An 18972-nucleotide genomic window follows, 5' to 3' on the forward strand; every position below is an offset into this window, starting at 1 on the left:
AGATCAGAGCTCACTTTAGTGTTTTTACCTTTACACGCAAACACAACGCTGGAGCAGATCAGAGCTCACTTTAGTGTTTTTACCTTTACACGCAAACACAACGCTGGAGCAGATCAGAGCTCACTTTAGTGATTCTACCTTTACACGCAAACACAACGCTGGAGCAGATCAGAGCTCACTTTAGTGTTTTTACCTTTACACGCAAACACAAAGCTGGAGCCGATCAGAGCTCACTTTAGTGTTTTTACCTTTACACGCAAACACAACGCTGGAGCAGATCAGAGCTCACTTTAGTGTTTTTACCTTTACACGCAAACACAACGCTGGAGCAGATCAGAGCTCACTTTAGTGTTTTTACCTTTACACGCAAACACAACGCTGGAGCAGATCAGAGCTCACTTTAGTGTTTTTACCTTTACACGCAAACACAACGCTGGAGCAGATCAGAGCTCACTTTAGTGTTTTTACCTTTACACGCAAACACAACGCTGGAGCAGATCAGAGCTCACTTTAGTGTTTTTACCTTTACACGCAAACACAACGCTGGAGCAGATCAGAGCTCACTTTAGTGTTTTTACCTTTACACGCAAACACAACGCTGGAGCAGATCAGAGCTCACTTTAGTGTTTTTACCTTTACACGCAAACACAACGCTGGAGCAGATCAGAGCTCACTTTAGTGTTTTTACCTTTACACGCAAACACAACGCCGGAGCAGATCAGAGCTCACTTTAGTGTTTTTACCTTTACACGCAAACACAACGCTGGAGCAGATCAGAGCTTTCACCCGCGGGCGTTCTCGTGTAAACAGGGTCTTAACGAGCTTCTTTTATTATTAATTATTAATTATTAAGATCTCTTTTGGTGCAAAGCTTATGTTAATACCTCCCTTCTGTCTGTTGTACAGGACACACTGATGGGAACAACCAAATTCAAGGTATCATCGCTCCATTCACACTTTCTGTAAAACGGCTGGACAAACCCGTTTTTCGGGTGTGTGTGTTCTGCCCGGGTCTCTAACCTCTGCTTTCATACGTGCCACAGATGCAGATGTACTCTGAGCGGGACTTCCAGGGAAGGATGGTGGCTCTGGAGGACAGCCCAGCATCTCTGGATGAAGACTTCATACCCCAGTCCTGTAAGGTGCTGGCTGGCAGGTAGGCACAGCTGCAGTGTTAGTGTCAGAGATGCTCTCGTGATTTATCCGCCACTTAACTAGGAAAGAAATCTAATTCCACTTGCGTGTCCTTAGTCGGAGAACTCTGACAGCCCGTGGTTTCAACAAACCCTTTTTTGGGACACACTGAATAACCTCAGCAGCATTTTGAGGACCCAGGTTTCAGCTGAGAGTAAAAACAACAAACAACACAATGATAAAAAGGTAGAAACCACTGATGCCAGGGACAGGAGCACGCCCCGGAGAACCTGGACGTTTAGGGACTACTTTTCCAGTCGGTGGAAACACACGGAAATTGAGTGAAATGGCCAAATATCCTGGAAATAATCCATGTTGTACCATATCATTTAAATGTATTTAGGCACCTAACTTGCTGATGTAAGCTTAGGTGTGTATTTAGTTTAAAACTAGCAGGACCAGCGATGTGGTGCGACACTTCAAAGCAGGTTTACCCGGGGAAGAACGGAAAAATGCTCCCTTTTTACTTCAGCTTCTTGAAAGGTCCTGGAAGATGTTTTCTTAAAAGGAACGGGAACCCAGACAGTCAGGGCGCCCTCCCACTGTGCGTCCGTCCCGTGCCCCGTGCTTTAGGGTCCTTGTCCCCCCCTCCAGGCCCGTTTGTACTCACACTACCTGGGCCTCGGAGAATGCTTCTTGCTGCCTATACGTCATCACGCCGTAACACGTCACACGCATTGATGACGTCATGGCGATGCGTGGCTTTGTTTCCAGATCTTTCCGTAGACCTCGGAGTTTTTGTGCGTCTTGTCGACTGTTTTTGAATCTTTTCATCGACCAAATCTGCAGTAAACACTCCACCTCCGCATCACACCAACGTGAACCTTTCACCGCCATTGTTTTAAATGTCCGCGCATGGTCCCTCCTTCTTTTTTCTACGTCCCAACAGGCGCACAGGAAATGACCTCAGAACCGCCGTATGCCTCGTGCTCGTACATGTGTGTGCATGTGCAAACGTGCTTTACAAAAGCCCACCTTTTGTAAAGCACGTGTGCCGCAACAAGGCGCCTTACAGTTGACCAGTGTAAGTGCAACCGTACCGCTCCTAGATGTGGTACGGTTGCACTTACACTGGTCAAAGGAACTAGACTTTAGCCGTAAAACCTGTTTGGGCACGGTGCTGATGGACAGTGTGAGTGCGAGAGAGTCATTGACAACCAAGATGTGTGTGTTTCTGTGTCAGCTGGGTGGCTTATGAAGGAGCCCAGTTCACAGGGAACATTTACGTGTTGGAGGAAGGAGAGTACCCGACCGCAGAGGCCATGGGCTGCCTGTCCCCGGACTCCACCTTTCGCTCCATACAGACCGCCGGACACGTGAGTATCATATGAGCGGTTCCATTTGTGCTGTTGGTCATAATCAGTGTCTGCACTGTGGATGGGACTCGTAATAAACGAACCTCTCCGCTCTTCTTCTTGTTCAGGAGTTTTCTCTGCCCTCCATCAACCTGTTCAGCCGGCCGGGCTGCAGAGGCCGCAGAGTGCTGATGAGAACCGGAGCCGTGAACCTGCTGCAGGCGGGCCTGGACACGCGCGTGCACTCCGTGGTGGTGGAGGGAGGAATGTACGTCACTTTTTTACTGTTACCTTTTTTTGCTCTCTTTGAAGGCACAGTCAAAACCTTATGAATCCCAACATGATTGACAACACACACACTAACACAACCTATCAACACAACTGACTGTGTGTTTCACAGTCATTTAAAGTTCTTTCAATACACAAAACATTATATATTTACACATTTACAGCATCTAGAATCAAAATGATGGCTTCTTTGAACCTTAACTCCTCAGTTATGTGTGTGACTATACTTTACACTTCTAACATTTTACATTTTTTGGACTTTGAATGTTAAAATATTGTTCATTTCTAAAGTTCTCCTGTCGGACCCAAGGTGTCTCCGGCTTCACAGCAGGTCCCTTCTCTCAGCGTCCACCTGTCGCAGCACATTCACGCTCTCCGTCCACACTTACTCACAGAGTGTGTGGAAGAAACTGTAAAATATGCTCCTGAAAAACTGCACACCAGTCGACTCCCGATGTGTTTGCCAGCGGCGTTCACAGAAGCCACCGTCTCCCGAAGCTGCCACAAACAGACACACAGACACAGACGCACACACACACACACACACACACAGGCCTTATATGCATTCAAAGCACCTCTGTGTTTTGCTTCGCTTGCTATCTGAAAGCACCTTTAGGCTTGTAGTCCTGGTTATTTCTTATTTGTGTACCGTAAGCCCAGAGGCGGCTGTGGCTCAGTGGAAGAGTGGGTTGTCCTCCATTCGAGAGATTGGTGGTTCGATCCCCACCTCCCCTGGTCTGCATGTCGAAGTGTCCTTGGGCAAGACAAAAATATATTCATCTCATCTCATCTTCAGCCTCTTATCCCGGGTCGGGTCTCAGGGGCAGCAGCTTTAGCAGGGGACCCCAAACTTCCCTTTCCCGGGCCACATTAACCAGCTCTAACTGGGGGATCCTGAGGCGTTCCCAGGCCAGTGTGGAGATCTAATCTCTCCACCTGGTCCTGGGTCTTCCCCGAGGCCTCCTCCCAGCTGGACGTACCTGGAACACCTCCCTAGGGAGGCGCCCAGGGTTCATCCTTATCAGATGCCATTTGTCTCTAAATATGTGTGTACTGACTTGGTTAAAAACAGATTTTGTCACTGATGCTTGGTCCCGGGCTCCAAGTATTGCGAGAAAGGAAAAATGAGTTAACTGTAGATCAGATTCACCACGAGTGGAAAACATACAATGCAACGTTTGAAGACGACCCTGGACCTCGGGGGGCTGTTGAATGCCAGGTTAAATCTTCAAACTCCTGACCAGCGTGGTGTGTGACAGTGACAGACTGGAAGTGAACCCTGTCCCAGACGCGGGGAAGACACGCGGCTGGCCCGCTTGTTCACGTCACATGCTGTTAGCACGCGGTGTCAGTGCATGGGCCTCCCCCCCGCCCTCATTCCTGCTGCTGACGAGCGAAACATTCATCAGGAGTGTTGTTTTCTGATGTTTGTAAGCGAGTGTAACTGTGGAGCCCTTCAGAGGCCATCACCACGAAGACTTAGTGTTTTAATAACGACGTGTCACATTTTTCTATGAACAGAACTAACGCAGGGCTCTTCTCTCCAGGTGGGTGTTGTATGAACACAGTAACTACCGCGGCCGACAGCTGCTTCTCCAGCCAAGTGAAGTGGGCGATTTCTGGAAGTTCAGCGGCTGGCGGCAGATCGGATCCCTACGGCCGTTACTCCAGGTATGGAAGCATGTGGGTCCGTCCAATCTAGTCTCGTACATCAAGTAAGGGCGCACTCACACTGTCCGTCCGTCCCGTGCCCCGTGCTTTAGGGTCCTTGTCCCCCCCTCCAGGCCCGTTTGTACTCACACTACCTGGGCCTCGGAGAATGCTTCTTGCTGCCTATACGTCATCACGCCGTAACACGTCACACGCATTGATGACGTCATGGCGATGCGTGGCTTTGTTTCCAGATCTTTCCGTAGACCTCAGAGTTTTTGTGCGTCTTGTCGACTGTTTTTGAATCTTTTCATCGACCAAATCTGCAGTAAACACTCCACCTCCGCATCACACCAACGTGAACCTTTCACCGCCATTGTTTTAAATGTCCGCGCATGGTCCCTCCTTCTTTTTTCTACGTCCCAACAGGCGCACAGGAAATGACCTCAGAACCGCCGTAGGCCTCGTGCTCGTACACGTGCGCACGCTCGTGCTCGTACATGTGCAAACGTGCTTTACAAAAGCCCACCTCTCCCAAACGGGCGTGGACGGCAAGCGTGGTACGGTTGCACTAGATTTTACCTGTGAAACGCGGTTGGGCACGGTACGGATGGACAGTGTGAGTGCGCCCTTAGTGTCCCTGGTTTCAGTCCCAGCAATAAAACAAGTCACACATCAGGTTGTAAATAACTTTCTCATGTTTTCATAAACCCGATGTTACCATGTGGCTCTGCTCCAACAGAAACACGCGTACTTCCGTCTGCGGAACAGGGAGACGGGGTGCGTGATGTCGCTGACGGGAGCTCTGGACGACATCAAGCTGATGAGGGTTCAGGCTGTGGAGGAGACGGGAGGGGTAGAGCAGGTCTGGCTCTATCGGGACGGGCTGCTTACCTGCAAGGTACCGCATAATCCCACCAGTACACCACACAAAACCACCGTCACAGCGCGTGTGTTACGCCATTATAAGTTATATTATCTTCAGTATTTTGCCCCGTGACAGTGTTGTGGTTCACTCTACAGTACCAGTGTCTGTAGCACATATATGACATTGTTATACAGAAAGTGTGGTTCCTGTTGGAGCCGTTACAGTGGTCTGGAAGTCGGCTGCGGTGAAAACAGCCTCCGGCCCAGTTATTTTACTAACTACCTGAAAACAAGGGCGTGATCAGGACGATTATGCAAAGCAGGAAAAAACATGTATTCCCCACAGACTTCATTCATTGCTCTGGTTAGCTCCTCCACAGAGGTCGGGTTTCTGTTTCCCCCGTTGGTGTTTGTGAGTTAGCAGGAAGTTTCCGACCGTACGACAAAGACCAGTGTTTGTTTTTTCATGTGACTTCAAGAATTCTTAGATACGCAATTCAAACGCTGTCGTCTGGAGTTAATTATTTTTATTATATTGAGAAAACAAAAGATCATTGTCTTTGCTGTTGGTCGTGTTTATCAGAGATCAGAAGAAGAAGAAGAATTCCTTTATTAGGATGTTTAACTCTATTATTGTTATTCATGTTACACACACACACAGACACACACACACACACACACACACAGACTGGACCTTTATACATGCAATTAATGGGATGTGGGGGGGGGGGCTGCCAATCGATTAGCACCTCGAGCAGTTGGGGGTCCGGTGCCTTGCTCAACAGCATCAGTAGATGAACTGGCACCTCTCCAGCCACTGGTCCACCACACAGGGACTCAAACCGGCGACCCTCCAGTTCCCAGCCAAGTCACCTAACGACTGAGCTACTGCCACCCCAGGAGTCACTCCTCAGATCTCCGTGGTCTGACTGTAGTGCAGCCGTATACACTCACGTTAATGTTTATGTAAGATGCATTTAAAGGGCCCAGATGGAGCTGACAGGACCTTTACTTTGACACAAAATCAAAGCGTTTGTACTGAAAACATTTAAAGATATTTCAGAGATCCTCGACTCAGGCGTTTCGGTCACTGTGAGGACCCCCCCCCCCCCTCCAGCAGCACAAAAATAAAGAATAAAGACATTTACCTCACGATTTAGCCATATTTTCTTAATTTAAATTAATTATAAGGGACACAGGTAGCATGTTGTATACTTCTTGGATAATCCAGTTAATTTTATTTCCACATATATTTTTACCTTTTGTAAAAACCTTATATTGAAAACCGACGTCGTCACGTTGCACCCTCACTGTCCGCTCGATCTGGGCCGTTTGAACTTCTGATCTGTCCAGATTCCTCACACAGAGAACAAAGGTGTGTTCAGAACCAGAACCAGAGCTGAATGTTAAAGCAGCGTGGTCACAGAACACAGCATTTTGAAAGATGACGTATTTGCGTGCATGTACAAAAAACCACCGTAGTCAATCAAAGGTTTCAGGGATAATGAAGCAACACTTTGCCCCCTCTGTCTGCAGCTGGTGGAGGACTGTTGCCTGGAGACCACGGGCAGCTTGGTGATGGAGGGCAGCCGGCTCTGCGTTACCCCGGAGCGGGGCAAAGGCAACCACCTGTGGAACATCACCCCGGATGGCCTGGTGCACTGCCACCTCAAACCTGAGCTGGTCCTGGAGGTCAAAGGTCAGATGTTTTAACTTCACACATGTGTTTGTCCAGTTGCATGTTCTGGAGTCAGTTAAAAAGGTCCAACCATGTCAGCGTGTGGTCGGGACTCAGTGAGTGCTGAACAACAGCTCCATCTCCTGGTGCATGGAAGAGGTGCACCCTCTCAAACTTCTAGTCTCTGCTTTAACCTCATTTTGTACTCAATCACTGGGTTTCATTACTTTGGTTCTATAAAGATGAAGTTGGTAATTTTTAGAAAAATAAGCTTTTGTCATATTTGCTGAAACTCTGTTCAGAAAGAGGAGGCAGTGGCACTGGAGTGGGAAGTGTTAGGGCGCCCTCCCACTGTGCCTCCGTCCCGTGCCCCGTGCTTTAGGGTCCTTGTCCCCCCCTCCAGGCCCGTTTGTACTCACACTACCTGGGCCTCGGAGAATGCTTCTTGCTGCCTATACGTCATCGCGCCGTAACACGTCACACGCATTGATGACGTCATGGCGATGCGTGGCTTTGTTTTTTTCCATTGACCTTTTTTTGTTCCAAGTTTCCAGCAGCGTAGACGCAGGAGTTTGACATCACTGTTTTACAGTGTGCGGACTTTAGACCTGTCGCAATTAGCAGTAAATCAATAAATCAATAAATCACATGATTAACTAATCGCATGATAACTTTTCATGAGCCTGATAATGATGAGCCTTTGCCAGCTGCAATTATTTCCATGTTTCCAGTGTTTCCTGGAGTTTTCACTGCGGTGCATCTGTTTCCACTGAGCCTCTCTCTTCCTCAGCGTAATGAGGAGTTAACGCTCGTCACGTGTCGTGTCAGTCACTTGTCAGCAGCACGGTCTCTGTGTGGGGGGCTGACCCCTGGAGTTACCCCGAGTGCAGCAGGAGAGCCCTGTGAGGAGCAATCACTTCACCTGAGCGAGCCGCTGTCACGCATTTTTTATAAAAACAGTAGCAACTAAACGCGTCGACGTTGTTAAAATAGACTGAGAGTCCATTTGATTTATTGTTTTGGTTGTTTAGTTTATTTATTTTTGGATATTTAAAATGTCTTCCAGTTCTAGTGTTAAATAATCTTTAGAAATAAACTTTTATTGATCTTTGAAAGGGTGGACTTGCATTATTACGCCTTTTGTCATTAGATCAGTTGAAGATGGTCCCAAAACAGCAAAATTATCGCTTCTCACAATAATTTCTGGGACAATTTATCAGCCAGCAAAAAATTTTGTATTCGTTACAGGCCTGGTGGACACTGATCAAATGAATTGATACACTCCTGTGTATCCTGACAATCCTGAAAGCACTGTATGAGACGGATCATCTGTGATCAAATGTGTCGCTCTACCTCCACCTACTGCTCTAAATGGCATCTGCAAGATTTCACCACGTCTGAAGGAAAACGACCAATCAGAACCGAGGAGTCTGTGACAAAGTGTCAATGACTGAACTCTGCTCACACTGTCAAACGCGGCCCTGATCAAACATGGATCAGGATTCTGTTACTGTGTTGTCTTTAGCTACTTAGGGCGCACTCACACTGTCCTTCCGCACCGCGCCCTGGGCTTTAGGGTACTTGTCCCCCCCTCCAGGCCCGTTTGTACTCACACTGCCAGGGCCTCACGCAAATGCTTCTTGCTGCCTATACGTCATCACGCCGTAACACGTCACACGCATTGATGACGTCATGGCGATGCGTGGCTTTGTTTCCAGATCTTTCCGTAGACCTCTGAGTTTTTGTGCGTCTTGTCGACTGTTTTTGAATCTTTTCATCGACCAAATCTGCAGTAAACACTCCACCTCCGCATCACACCAACGTGAACCTTTCACCGCCATTGTTGTTGTTGTTAAATGTCCGCGCATGGTCCCTCCTTCTTTTTTTTATGTCCCAACAGGCGCACATACTGCTACCGCTATAGGGCTCGTGCTCGTGCTCGTGCTCGTACATGTGCAAACGGCTCTGCTAAAGTGGACGGCCCGCTGTCCGCAGTTATGCGCGGAACGGGTGCACTGACAGTGTGAGTGCGCCCTAAGTAAACTATTAAGCTGTAAAATGAGAACGTTTGTGACAGAGTGGAGCCAAATCCAAGCCCCGCCCACCAGCCCAACGTTCAGAAAACACTTTATGGAGCAATAAACAATACAATAACAGAATACAGAGACATATTTTATGAGTGCTGCCTTGTTTTACAGCGTGACCAGAGTTCAGAGCAGTCATTGACACCGTGTCACAGACTCCTCGGCTCTGGTTGTTGTTTTCCTCAGGGTACAGTGGGGTCTTGCAGATGCCTAAAGGTGCAGCGGGCGGATTCAGACGGTCTGTCACGTGCATTACTGACAGGATATAATGAGTCTGAGCTAATATAAGTTACCAACCGCAGCTTTCATAACCAACTCGCCCGTGTGTGTCAACAGTGTAAATGTTGTATGGGACAAAAACACTGACTTCCTTGTGTTTGCCCCTCAGGCGGTCATCAGTATGACAAGAACCAGGTGATCCTCAGCACGTGTGACGAGAGGAGACTGAACCAGAGGTGGACCCTGGACGTCTTGTGATCCGACGAGCCTCTACTCCGCGGACTCACCCGCTCCACTGTAGAGCGCCTGTTGCTTAGGTAACCATGTAGAACTGCTCTCGCGGTGTTAACTGAACGAATGAACAGTGATTGGATTCGATTTATTCAGCACATGTGGAGAGAAGAAGATGATTAAATTACCTGCAAAGGAAACCCAGGAAACCCAGAAGAGGCTCGGGTTAGAGGCAGAAGGGTTCCCTACAATCATTCAACTACATTTATCAGGATGGAAGAATAAACATATACAGTAGATACACAAACATATACACATGAGGGGTGGAACGGTTTATTAACTACTACTATGATAAAATAAAGACTCATATGCACTCCTATGTTGCTGCATTGTTTTACAACATCCATTAATGTGACGCTCATATTTTTCCAGCTCATTTTGGATCATTTTCCAATTCCAACTGAACTGAACGGCCCTGATGTCGCCTATTTCAGTCAGTTCAGTGATTGTTTGTGCGTATTTTAGTGAAAGAAAACCAATTTTCTTAATTTTTCCTAAGATTTGATGATGTAAAAGTTTTTATATTCTTACCTAGAAGGCAAACAAGTGTTCACCTTTATGCCAAATAAATATATAAACGCGTAAATGCAGCAATTTGTCTCCTACTGTTTCAAAATCTCACTTTGATTTAAGATTGTTGCAGTAATCCCTAAACATGCTGCCTCATTATTTCAGTTTGTGCATGATTGCATGACACGTCCTTAACAATATCTGATCGTATTGTTAGGCTACGGTGGATTGTTACTCCAGGTAGGGGATCAGTCCTGACCCCAATTGAAGGAGTTTAAGTACCTCTGGATCTTGTTCACGAGTGAGGGGACGATGCAGCGTGAGTTTGGCCGGAGAATCGGAGCAGCGGGTGCGGTGCTGCAGTCGCTCTACCGCACCGTTGTGACCAAAAGAGAGCTGAGGAAGACAAAGCTCTTTTAGGGTTAGGGTTTAGGATTAGGGTTAGGGATTAGGGTTTAGGATTAGGGTTAGGGTTTAGGGGTTAGGGTTATTTTAGAGACTTGAAACTTTGGCTACCCCCCCTATTTCGTGGGTGCTGAGTTCACTCGTGCTGGTTTCGTTGCGATCGGACATCGGGAACCCTTTGATCTTTAACAATTGTGTGTTATGGCCACGCGCTTTCCATTGGTACCAGGATGGCGTCTCTACGACGTTCCTATCAAAAGTTATGGCCTATTTAAAATAGGGTTAAGGTTTGAGATTAGGGTTAGGGTTAGGGTTAGGGTTTAGGATTAGGGTTAGGGTTTAGGATTAGGGTTAGGGTTTAGGATTAGGGTTAGGGTTTAGGGGTTAGGGTTATTTTAGAGACTTGAAACTTAGGCTACCCCCCCCCCCCCCCCCCCTATTTCGAGGGTGCTGAGTGCACTCGTGCTGGTTTCGGACATCGGGAACCCTTAGATCAATTTTTTCTTTCCTCAGAGCTAATGGGGAAAGATTGAGATGAGATCTGATCCATGGTGCCGAACCCAAAACCGAAAACCGTGATATGAAGCGAACGGTGGCTTATGTGAACCGTTCCACCCCTAACACACATAAACATGCACATATACATAAAACAAATCCTCTGTAACTGATGCAAAGTGTAAAAATAAGTGTAAAAATGTTGCCTATTTTTTGCTACTTGCTTTCAAACCCTCTGGACCAAAGACTCCGCCCCCCTCCTATAAAGGGAGAACCTCGATGCTGCACACCTCTCTTTACTTTACGGTACTTTTCTGCTGTGTGGGTCCAGTTCTGACCGTAATGCTGGTAAATATGAATGTATAGTGTATATTGACAAATGCAATATGAAATGTGATGTGTGTACACTCCAGAAGCTCTAGGTGGACTTAGTCTTTGTGTTATTGCTGTAGATCACTGATCTATTTAATGTCCTTTAAGGAGGTTTTTACATCTTTACACACACTGTTCTCCACAGCATTAGGCCTCGCTGTACATACGTGTACAGATTAGAGTTTAAACTGTAAATATGTGAATATGAGAGAAAACTGTTACACATGAAATTAAGAATGTGATTTTCTGCCTTTTTAGAAAATAAAAGATCGTTTTTCTTCAGATGAAATGAACTGTTTCTGTGATTTCTTCAGTTACGTATTCCTTCTTCTGTAGACTTTGCACCACAGCAAAGCACCTGCTACAAACCCTCTGCTAGGATTCCTTGGTGCATAGAAATAAACACTTGTGTGTAGAGTTCTGGAGCAAAATAATATATAATAATATAATAAAATGAGAAAGAAACTAAACACAGGGTTCCTACGCAGTCTGGAAAAGTCTGAGATTTAATTTGAGTCATTAAGGCAAAGGAGGAGAGAGGGAGTCTCTACGACGTTCCTATCAAAAGTTATGGCCTATTTAAAATAGGGTTAAGGTTTGAGATTAGGGTTTAGGATTAGGGTTAGGGTTTAGGATTAGGGTTAGGGTTAGAGTTTAGGATTAGGGTTAGGGTTAGGGGGTTAGGGTTATTTTAGAGACTTGAAACTTTGGCTACCCCCCCTATTTCGTGGGTGCTGAGTTCACTCGTGCTGGTTTCGTTGCGATCGGACATCGGGAACCCTTCGATATAAAACAATTGTGTGCCTATTTTTTTTCCTTAGGTGCTCATTCGTTGAGACTTTGCCTACCCCCCTAATTATGGCCACGCGCTTTCCATCGGTGCCGAAATGGAGTCTCTACGACGTTCCTATCAAAAGTTATGGCCTATTTAAAATAGGGTTAAGGTTTGAGATTAGGGTTAGAGTTAGGGTTAGGGTTAGGGTTAGGGTTAGGGTTTAGGGTTAGGGTTAGGGTTTAGGGGTTAGGGTTATTTTAGAGACTTGAAACTTTGGCTACCCCCCCTATTTCGTGGGTGCTGAGTTCACTCGTGCTGGTTTCGTTGCGATCGGACATCGGGAACCCTTCGATATAAAACAATTGTGTGCCTATTTTTTTTTCCTTAGGTGCTCATTCGTTGAGACTTTGCCTACCCCCCTATTTATGGCCACGCGCTTTCCATCGGTGCCAAAATGGAGTCTCTACGACGTTCCTATCAAAAGTTATGGCCTATTTAAAATAGGGTTAAGGTTTGAGATTAGGGTTAGGGTTTAGGGTTAGGGTTAGGGTTTAGGATTAGGGTTAGGGTTAGGGTTAGGGTTAGGGTTAGGGTTTAGGGGTTAGGGTGATTTTAGAGACTTGAAACTTTGGCTACCCCCCCTATTTCGTGGGTGCTGAGTTCACTCGTGCTTGTTTCGTTGCGATCGGACATCGGGAACCCTTCGATATAAAACAATTGTGTGCCTATTTTTTTTTCCTTAGGTGCTCATTCGTTGAGACTTTGCCTACCCCCCTAATTATGGCCACGCGCTTTCCATCGGTACCAAAATGGAGTCTCTACGACATTCCTATCAAAAGTTATGGCCTATTTAAAATAGGGTTAAGGTTTGAGATTAGGGTTAGGGTTAGGGTTAGGGATTAGGGTTAGGGTTAGGGTCAGGGTTAGGGTTTAGGATTAGGGTTAGGGTTAGGGTTATTTTAGAGACGTGAAACTTTGGCTACCCCCCCTATTTCGTGGGTGCTGAGTTCACTCGTGCTGGTTTCGTTGCGATCGGACATCAGGAACCCTTCGATATAAAGCAATTGTGTGCCTATTTTTTTTTCCTTAGGTGCTCATTCGTTGAGACTTTGCCTACCCCCCTAATTATGGCCACGCGCTTTCCATCGGTACCAAAATGGTGTCTCTACGATGTTCCTATCAAAAGTTATGGCCTATTTAAAATAGGGTTAAGGTTTGAGATTAGGGTTAGGGTTAGGGTTAGGGTTTAGGATTAGGGTTAGGGTTAGGGTTAGGGTTTAGGATTAGGGTTAGGGTTAGGGTTAGGGTTTAGGGTTAGGGTTAGGGTTTACGGGTTAGGGTTATTTTAGAGACTTGAAACTTTGGCTACCCCCCCTATTTCATGGGTGCTGAGTTCACTCGTGCTGGTTTCGTTGCGATCGGACATCGGGAACCCTTCGATATAAAACAATTGTGTGCCTATTTTTTTTTCCTTAGGTGCTCATTCGTTGAGACTTTGCCTACCCCCTAATTATGGCCATGCGCTTTCCATCGGTACCAAAATGGAGTCTCTACGATGTTCCTATCAAAAGTTATGGCCTATTTAAGATAAGGTAAGGTGTGAGATTAGGGTTAGGGTTAGGGTTTAGGATTAGGGTTAGGGTTAGGGTTAGGGTTAGGGTTAGGGTTTAGGGGTTAGGGTGATTTTAGAGACTTGAAACTTTGGCTACCCCCCCTATTTCGTGGGTGCTGAGTTCACTCGTGTTGGTTTCGTTGCGATCGGACATCGGGAACCCTTCGATATAAAACAATTGTGTAACTATTTTTTTTCCCTTAGGTGCTCATTCGTTGAGACTTCGCCTACCCCCCTAATTATGGCCACGCGCTTTCCATCGGTACCAAAATGGAGTCTCTACGACGTTCCTATCAAAAGTTATGGCCTATTTAAAATAGGGTTAAGGTTTGAGATTAGGGTTAGGGTTAGGGTTAGGGTTTAGGATTAGGGTTAGGGTTAGGGTTAGGGTTAGGGTTTAGGATTAGGGTTAGGGTTAGGGTTAGGGTTTAGGATTAGGGTTAGGGTTTAGGGGTTAGGGTGATTTTAGAGACTTGAAACTTTGGCTACCCCCCCTATTTCGTGGGTGCTGAGTTCACTCGTGCTGGTTTCGTTGCGACTGGACATCGGGAACCCTTCGATATAAAACATTTGTGTGCCTATTTTTTTTTCCTTAGGTGCTCATTCGTTGAGACTTTGCCTACCCCCCTAATTATGGCCACGCGCTTTCCATCGGTACCAAAATGGAGTCTCTACGACGTTCCTATCAAAAGTTATGGCCTATTTAAAAAAGGGTTAAGGTTTGAGATTAGGGTTAGGGTTAGGGTTAGGGTTTAGGGTTAGGGTTAGGGTTTAGGATTAGGGTTAGGGTTAGGGTTAGGGTTTAGGATTAGGGTTAGGGTTTAGGGGTTAGGGTTATTTTAGAGACTTGAAACGTTGGCAACCCCCATATTTCGTGGGTGCTGAGTTCACTCGTGCTGGTTTCGTTGCGATCGGACATCGGAAACCCTTCGATATAAAACAATTGTGTGCCTATTTTTTTTCCCTTAGGTGCTCATTCGTTGAGACTTTGCCTACCCCCCCCTAATTATGGCCACGCGCTTTCCATCGGTACCAAAATGGAGTCTCTACGACGTTCCTATCAAAAGTTATGGCCTATTTAAAATAGGGTTAAGGTGTGAGATTAGGGTTAGGGTTAGGGTTAGGGTTTAGGATTAGGGTTAGGGTTAGGGTTTAGGATTAGGGTTAGGGTTAGGGTTAGGGTTAGGGTTTAGGGGTTAGGGTGATTTTAGAGACTTGAAACTTTGGCTACCCCCCCTATTTCGTGGGTGCTGAGTTCACTCGTGCTGGTTTCGTTGCGATCGGACATCGGGAACCCTTCAATATAAAGTAATTGTGAGCCTATTTTTTTCCCCTTAGGTGCTCATTTGTTGAGACTTTGCCTACCCCCCTAATTATGGCCACGCGCTTTCCATCGGTACCAAAATGGAGTCTCTACGACGTTCCTATCAAAAGTTATGGCCTATTTAAAAAAGGGTTAAGGTTTGAGATTAGGGTTAGGGTTAGGGTTAGGGTTTAGGGTTAGGGTTAGGGTTTAGGATTAGGGTTAGGGTTAGGGTTAGGGTTTAGGATTAGGGTTAGGGTTTAGGGGTTAGGGTTATTTTAGAGACTTGAAACGTTGGCAACCCCCATATTTCGTGGGTGCTGAGTTCACTCGTGCTGGTTTCGTTGCGATCGGACATCGGAAACCCTTCGATATAAAACAATTGTGTGCCTATTTTTTTTCCCTTAGGTGCTCATTCGTTGAGACTTTGCCTACCCCCCCTAATTATGGCCACGCGCTTTCCATCGGTACCAAAATGGAGTCTCTACGACGTTCCTATCAAAAGTTATGGCCTATTTAAAATAGGGTTAAGGTGTGAGATTAGGGTTAGGGTTAGGGTTAGGGTTTAGGATTAGGGTTAGGGTTAGGGTTTAGGATTAGGGTTAGGGTTAGGGTTAGGGTTAGGGTTTAGGGGTTAGGGTGATTTTAGAGACTTGAAACTTTGGCTACCCCCCCTATTTCGTGGGTGCTGAGTTCACTCGTGCTGGTTTCGTTGCGATCGGACATCGGGAACCCTTCAATATAAAGTAATTGTGAGCCTATTTTTTTCCCCTTAGGTGCTCATTTGTTGAGACTTTGCCTACCCCCCTAATTATGGCCACGCGCTTTCCATCGGTACCAAAATGGAGTCTCTACGACGTTCCTATCAAAAGTTATGGCCTATTTAAAATAGGGTTAAGGTTTGAGATTAGGGTTAGGGTTAGGGTTAGGGTTTAGGATTAGGGTTAGGGTTAGGGTTAGGGTTTAGGATTAGGGTTAGGGTTAGGGTTAGGGTTAGGGTTTAGGATTAGGGTTAGGATTAGGGTTAGGGTTTACGGGTTAGGGTTATTTTAGAGACTTGAAACTTTGGCTACCCCCCCTATTTCGTGGGTGCTGAGTTCACTCGTGCTGGTTTCGTTGCGATCGGACATCGGGAACCCCTCGATATAAAACAATTGTGTGCCTATTTTTTTTTCCTTAGGTGCTCATTCGTTGAGACTTTGCCTACCCCCCTAATTATGGCCATGCGCTTTCCATCGGTACCAAAATGGAGTCTCTACGACGTTCCTATCAAAAGTTATGGCCTATTTAAAATAGGGTTAAGGTTTGAGATTAGGGTTAGGGTTAGGGTTAGGGTTTAGGATTAGGATTAGGGTTAGGGTTATGGTTAGGGTTTAGGATTAGGGTTAGGATTAGGGTTAGGGTTAGGGGGTTAGGGTGATTTTAGAGACTTGAAACTTTGGCTACCCCCCCTATTTCGTGGGTGCTGAGTTCACTCGTGCTGGTTTCGTTGCGATCGGACATCGGGAACCCCTCGATATAAAACAATTGTGTGCCTATTTTTTTTTCCTTAGGTGCTCATTCGTTGAGACTTCGCCTACCCCCCTAATTATGGCCACGCGCTTTTCATCGGTACCAAAATGGAGTCTCTATGACGTTCCTATCAAAAGTTATGGCCTATTTAAAATAGGGTTAAGGTTTGAGATTAGGGTTAGGGTTAGGGTTTAGGATTAGGGTTAGGGTTAGGGTTTAGGATTAGGGTTAGGGTTAGGGTTTAGGGTTAGGGTTAGGGTTTACGGGTTAGGGTTATTTTAGAGACTTGAAACTTTGGCTACCCCCCCTATTTCGTGGGTGCTGAGTTCACTCGTGCTGGTTTCGTTGCGATCGGACATCGGGAACCCTTCGATATAAAACAATTGTGTGCCTATTTTTTTTTCCTTAGGTGCTCATTCGTTGAGACTTTGCCTACCCCCCTAATTATGGCCATGCGCTTTCCATCGGTACCAAAATGGAGTCTCTACGACGTTCCTATCAAAAGTTATGGCCTATTTAAAATAGGGTTAAGGTTTGAGATTAGGGTTAGGGTTAGGGTTAGGGTTTAGGATTAGGGTTACGGTTAGGGTTAGGGTTAGGGTTAGGGTTAGGGTTTAGGATTAGGGTTAGGGTTAGGGTTAGGGTTTAGGGTTAGGGTTAGGGTTAGGGTTAGGGTTTACGGGTTAGGGTTATTTTAGAGACTTGAAACTTTGGCTACCCCCCCCCCCCTATTTCGTGGGTGCTGAGTTCACTCGTGCTGGTTTCGTTGCGATCGGACATCGGGAACCCTTCGATATAAAACAATTGTGTGCCTATTTTTTTTTCCTTAGGTGCTCGTTCGTTGAGACTTTGCCTACCCCCCTAATTATGGCCATGCGCTTTCCATCGGTACCAAAATGGAGTCTCTACGACGTTCCTATCAAAAGTTATGGCCTATTTAAAATAGGGTTAAGGTTTGAGATTAGGGTTAGGGTTAGGGTTAGGTTTTAGGATTAGGGTTAGGGTTAGGGTTAGGGTTTAGGATTAGGGTTAGGGTTAGGGTTTAGGGTTAGGGTTAGGGTTTACGGGTTAGGGTTATTTTAGAGACTTGAAACTTTGGCTACCCCCCCTATTTCGTGGGTGCTGAGTTCACTCGTGCTGGTTTCGTTGCGATCGGACATCGGGAACCCTTCGATATAAAACAATTGTGTGCCTATTTTTTTTTCCTTAGGTGCTCATTCGTTGAGACTTTGCCTACCCCCCTAATTATGGCCACGCGCTTTCCATCGGTACCAAAATGGAGTCTCTACGACGTTCCTATCAAAAGTTATGGCCTATTTAAAATAGGGTTAAGGTTTGAGATTAGGGTTAGGGTTAGGATTAGGGTTAGGGTTAGGGTTAGGGTTTAGGATTAGGGTTAGGGTTAGGGTTAGGGTTTAGGGGTTAGGGTGATTTTAGAGACTTGAAACTTTGGCTACCCCCCCTATTTTGTGGGTGCTGAGTTCACTCGTGCTGGTTTCGTTGCGATCGGACATCGGGAACACTTCGATATAAAACAATTGTGTGCCTATTTTTTTTCCTTAGGTGCTCGTTCGTTGAGACTTTGCCTACCCCCCTAATTATGGCCATGCGCTTTCCATCGGTACCAAAATGGAGTCTCTACGACGTTCCTATCAAAAGTTATGGCCTATTTAAAATAGGGTTAAGGTTTGAGATTAGGGTTAGGGTTAGGGTTAGGGTTTAGGATTAGGGTTACGGTTAGGGTTAGGGTTAGGGTTAGGGTTAGGGTTTAGGATTAGGGTTAGGGTTTAGGGTTAGGGTTAGGGTTAGGGTTAGGGTTAGGGTTTACGGGTTAGGGTTATTTTAGAGACTTGAAACTTTGGCTACCCCCCCCCCCCTATTTCGTGGGTGCTGAGTTCACTCGTGCTGGTTTCGTTGCGATCGGACATCGGGAACCCTTCGATATAAAACAATTGTGTGCCTATTTTTTTTTCCTTAGGTGCTCGTTCGTTGAGACTTTGCCTACCCCCCTAATTATGGCGATGCGCTTTCCATCGGTACCAAAATGGAGTCTCTACGACGTTCCTATCAAAAGTTATGGCCTATTTAAAATAGGGTTAAGGTTTGAGATTAGGGTTAGGGTTAGGGTTAGGTTTTAGGATTAGGGTTAGGGTTAGGGTTAGGGTTTAGGATTAGGGTTAGGGTTAGGGTTTAGGGTTAGGGTTAGGGTTTACGGGTTAGGGTTATTTTAGAGACTTGAAACTTTGGCTACCCCCCCTATTTCGTGGGTGCTGAGTTCACTCGTGCTGGTTTCGTTGCGATCGGACATCGGGAACCCTTCGATATAAAACAATTGTGTGCCTATTTTTTTTTCCTTAGGTGCTCATTCGTTGAGACTTTGCCTACCCCCCTAATTATGGCCACGCGCTTTCCATCGGTACCA

The 18972-nt window shown here is 46.1% G+C and overlaps 1 protein-coding gene across 1 annotated transcript in view; it reads left to right on the forward strand.

The window, feature by feature from the left end:
• Nucleotides 1–10757, forward strand: part of crybg1a (crystallin beta-gamma domain containing 1a) — a 70691-nt gene extending 59934 nt beyond the window's left edge. The window contains exons 16-23 of the mRNA XM_083924379.1: nucleotides 907–936; nucleotides 1044–1156; nucleotides 2378–2510; nucleotides 2618–2757; nucleotides 4325–4448; nucleotides 5170–5328; nucleotides 6831–6993; nucleotides 9445–10757. Of these exons, the coding sequence (XP_083780505.1) occupies nucleotides 907–936; nucleotides 1044–1156; nucleotides 2378–2510; nucleotides 2618–2757; nucleotides 4325–4448; nucleotides 5170–5328; nucleotides 6831–6993; nucleotides 9445–9533 (951 nt within the window). The 3' untranslated portion in view covers nucleotides 9534–10757. The remainder of the gene's footprint in view (nucleotides 1–906; nucleotides 937–1043; nucleotides 1157–2377; nucleotides 2511–2617; nucleotides 2758–4324; nucleotides 4449–5169; nucleotides 5329–6830; nucleotides 6994–9444) is intronic.
• The last annotated feature ends 8215 nt before the right edge of the window (nucleotides 10758–18972 follow it).

The sequence above is a fragment of the Echiichthys vipera genome (assembly GCF_963691815.1).
Source record: "Echiichthys vipera genome assembly, chromosome: 12".
Classification (NCBI taxonomy): domain Eukaryota; kingdom Metazoa; phylum Chordata; class Actinopteri; order Perciformes; family Trachinidae; genus Echiichthys; species Echiichthys vipera.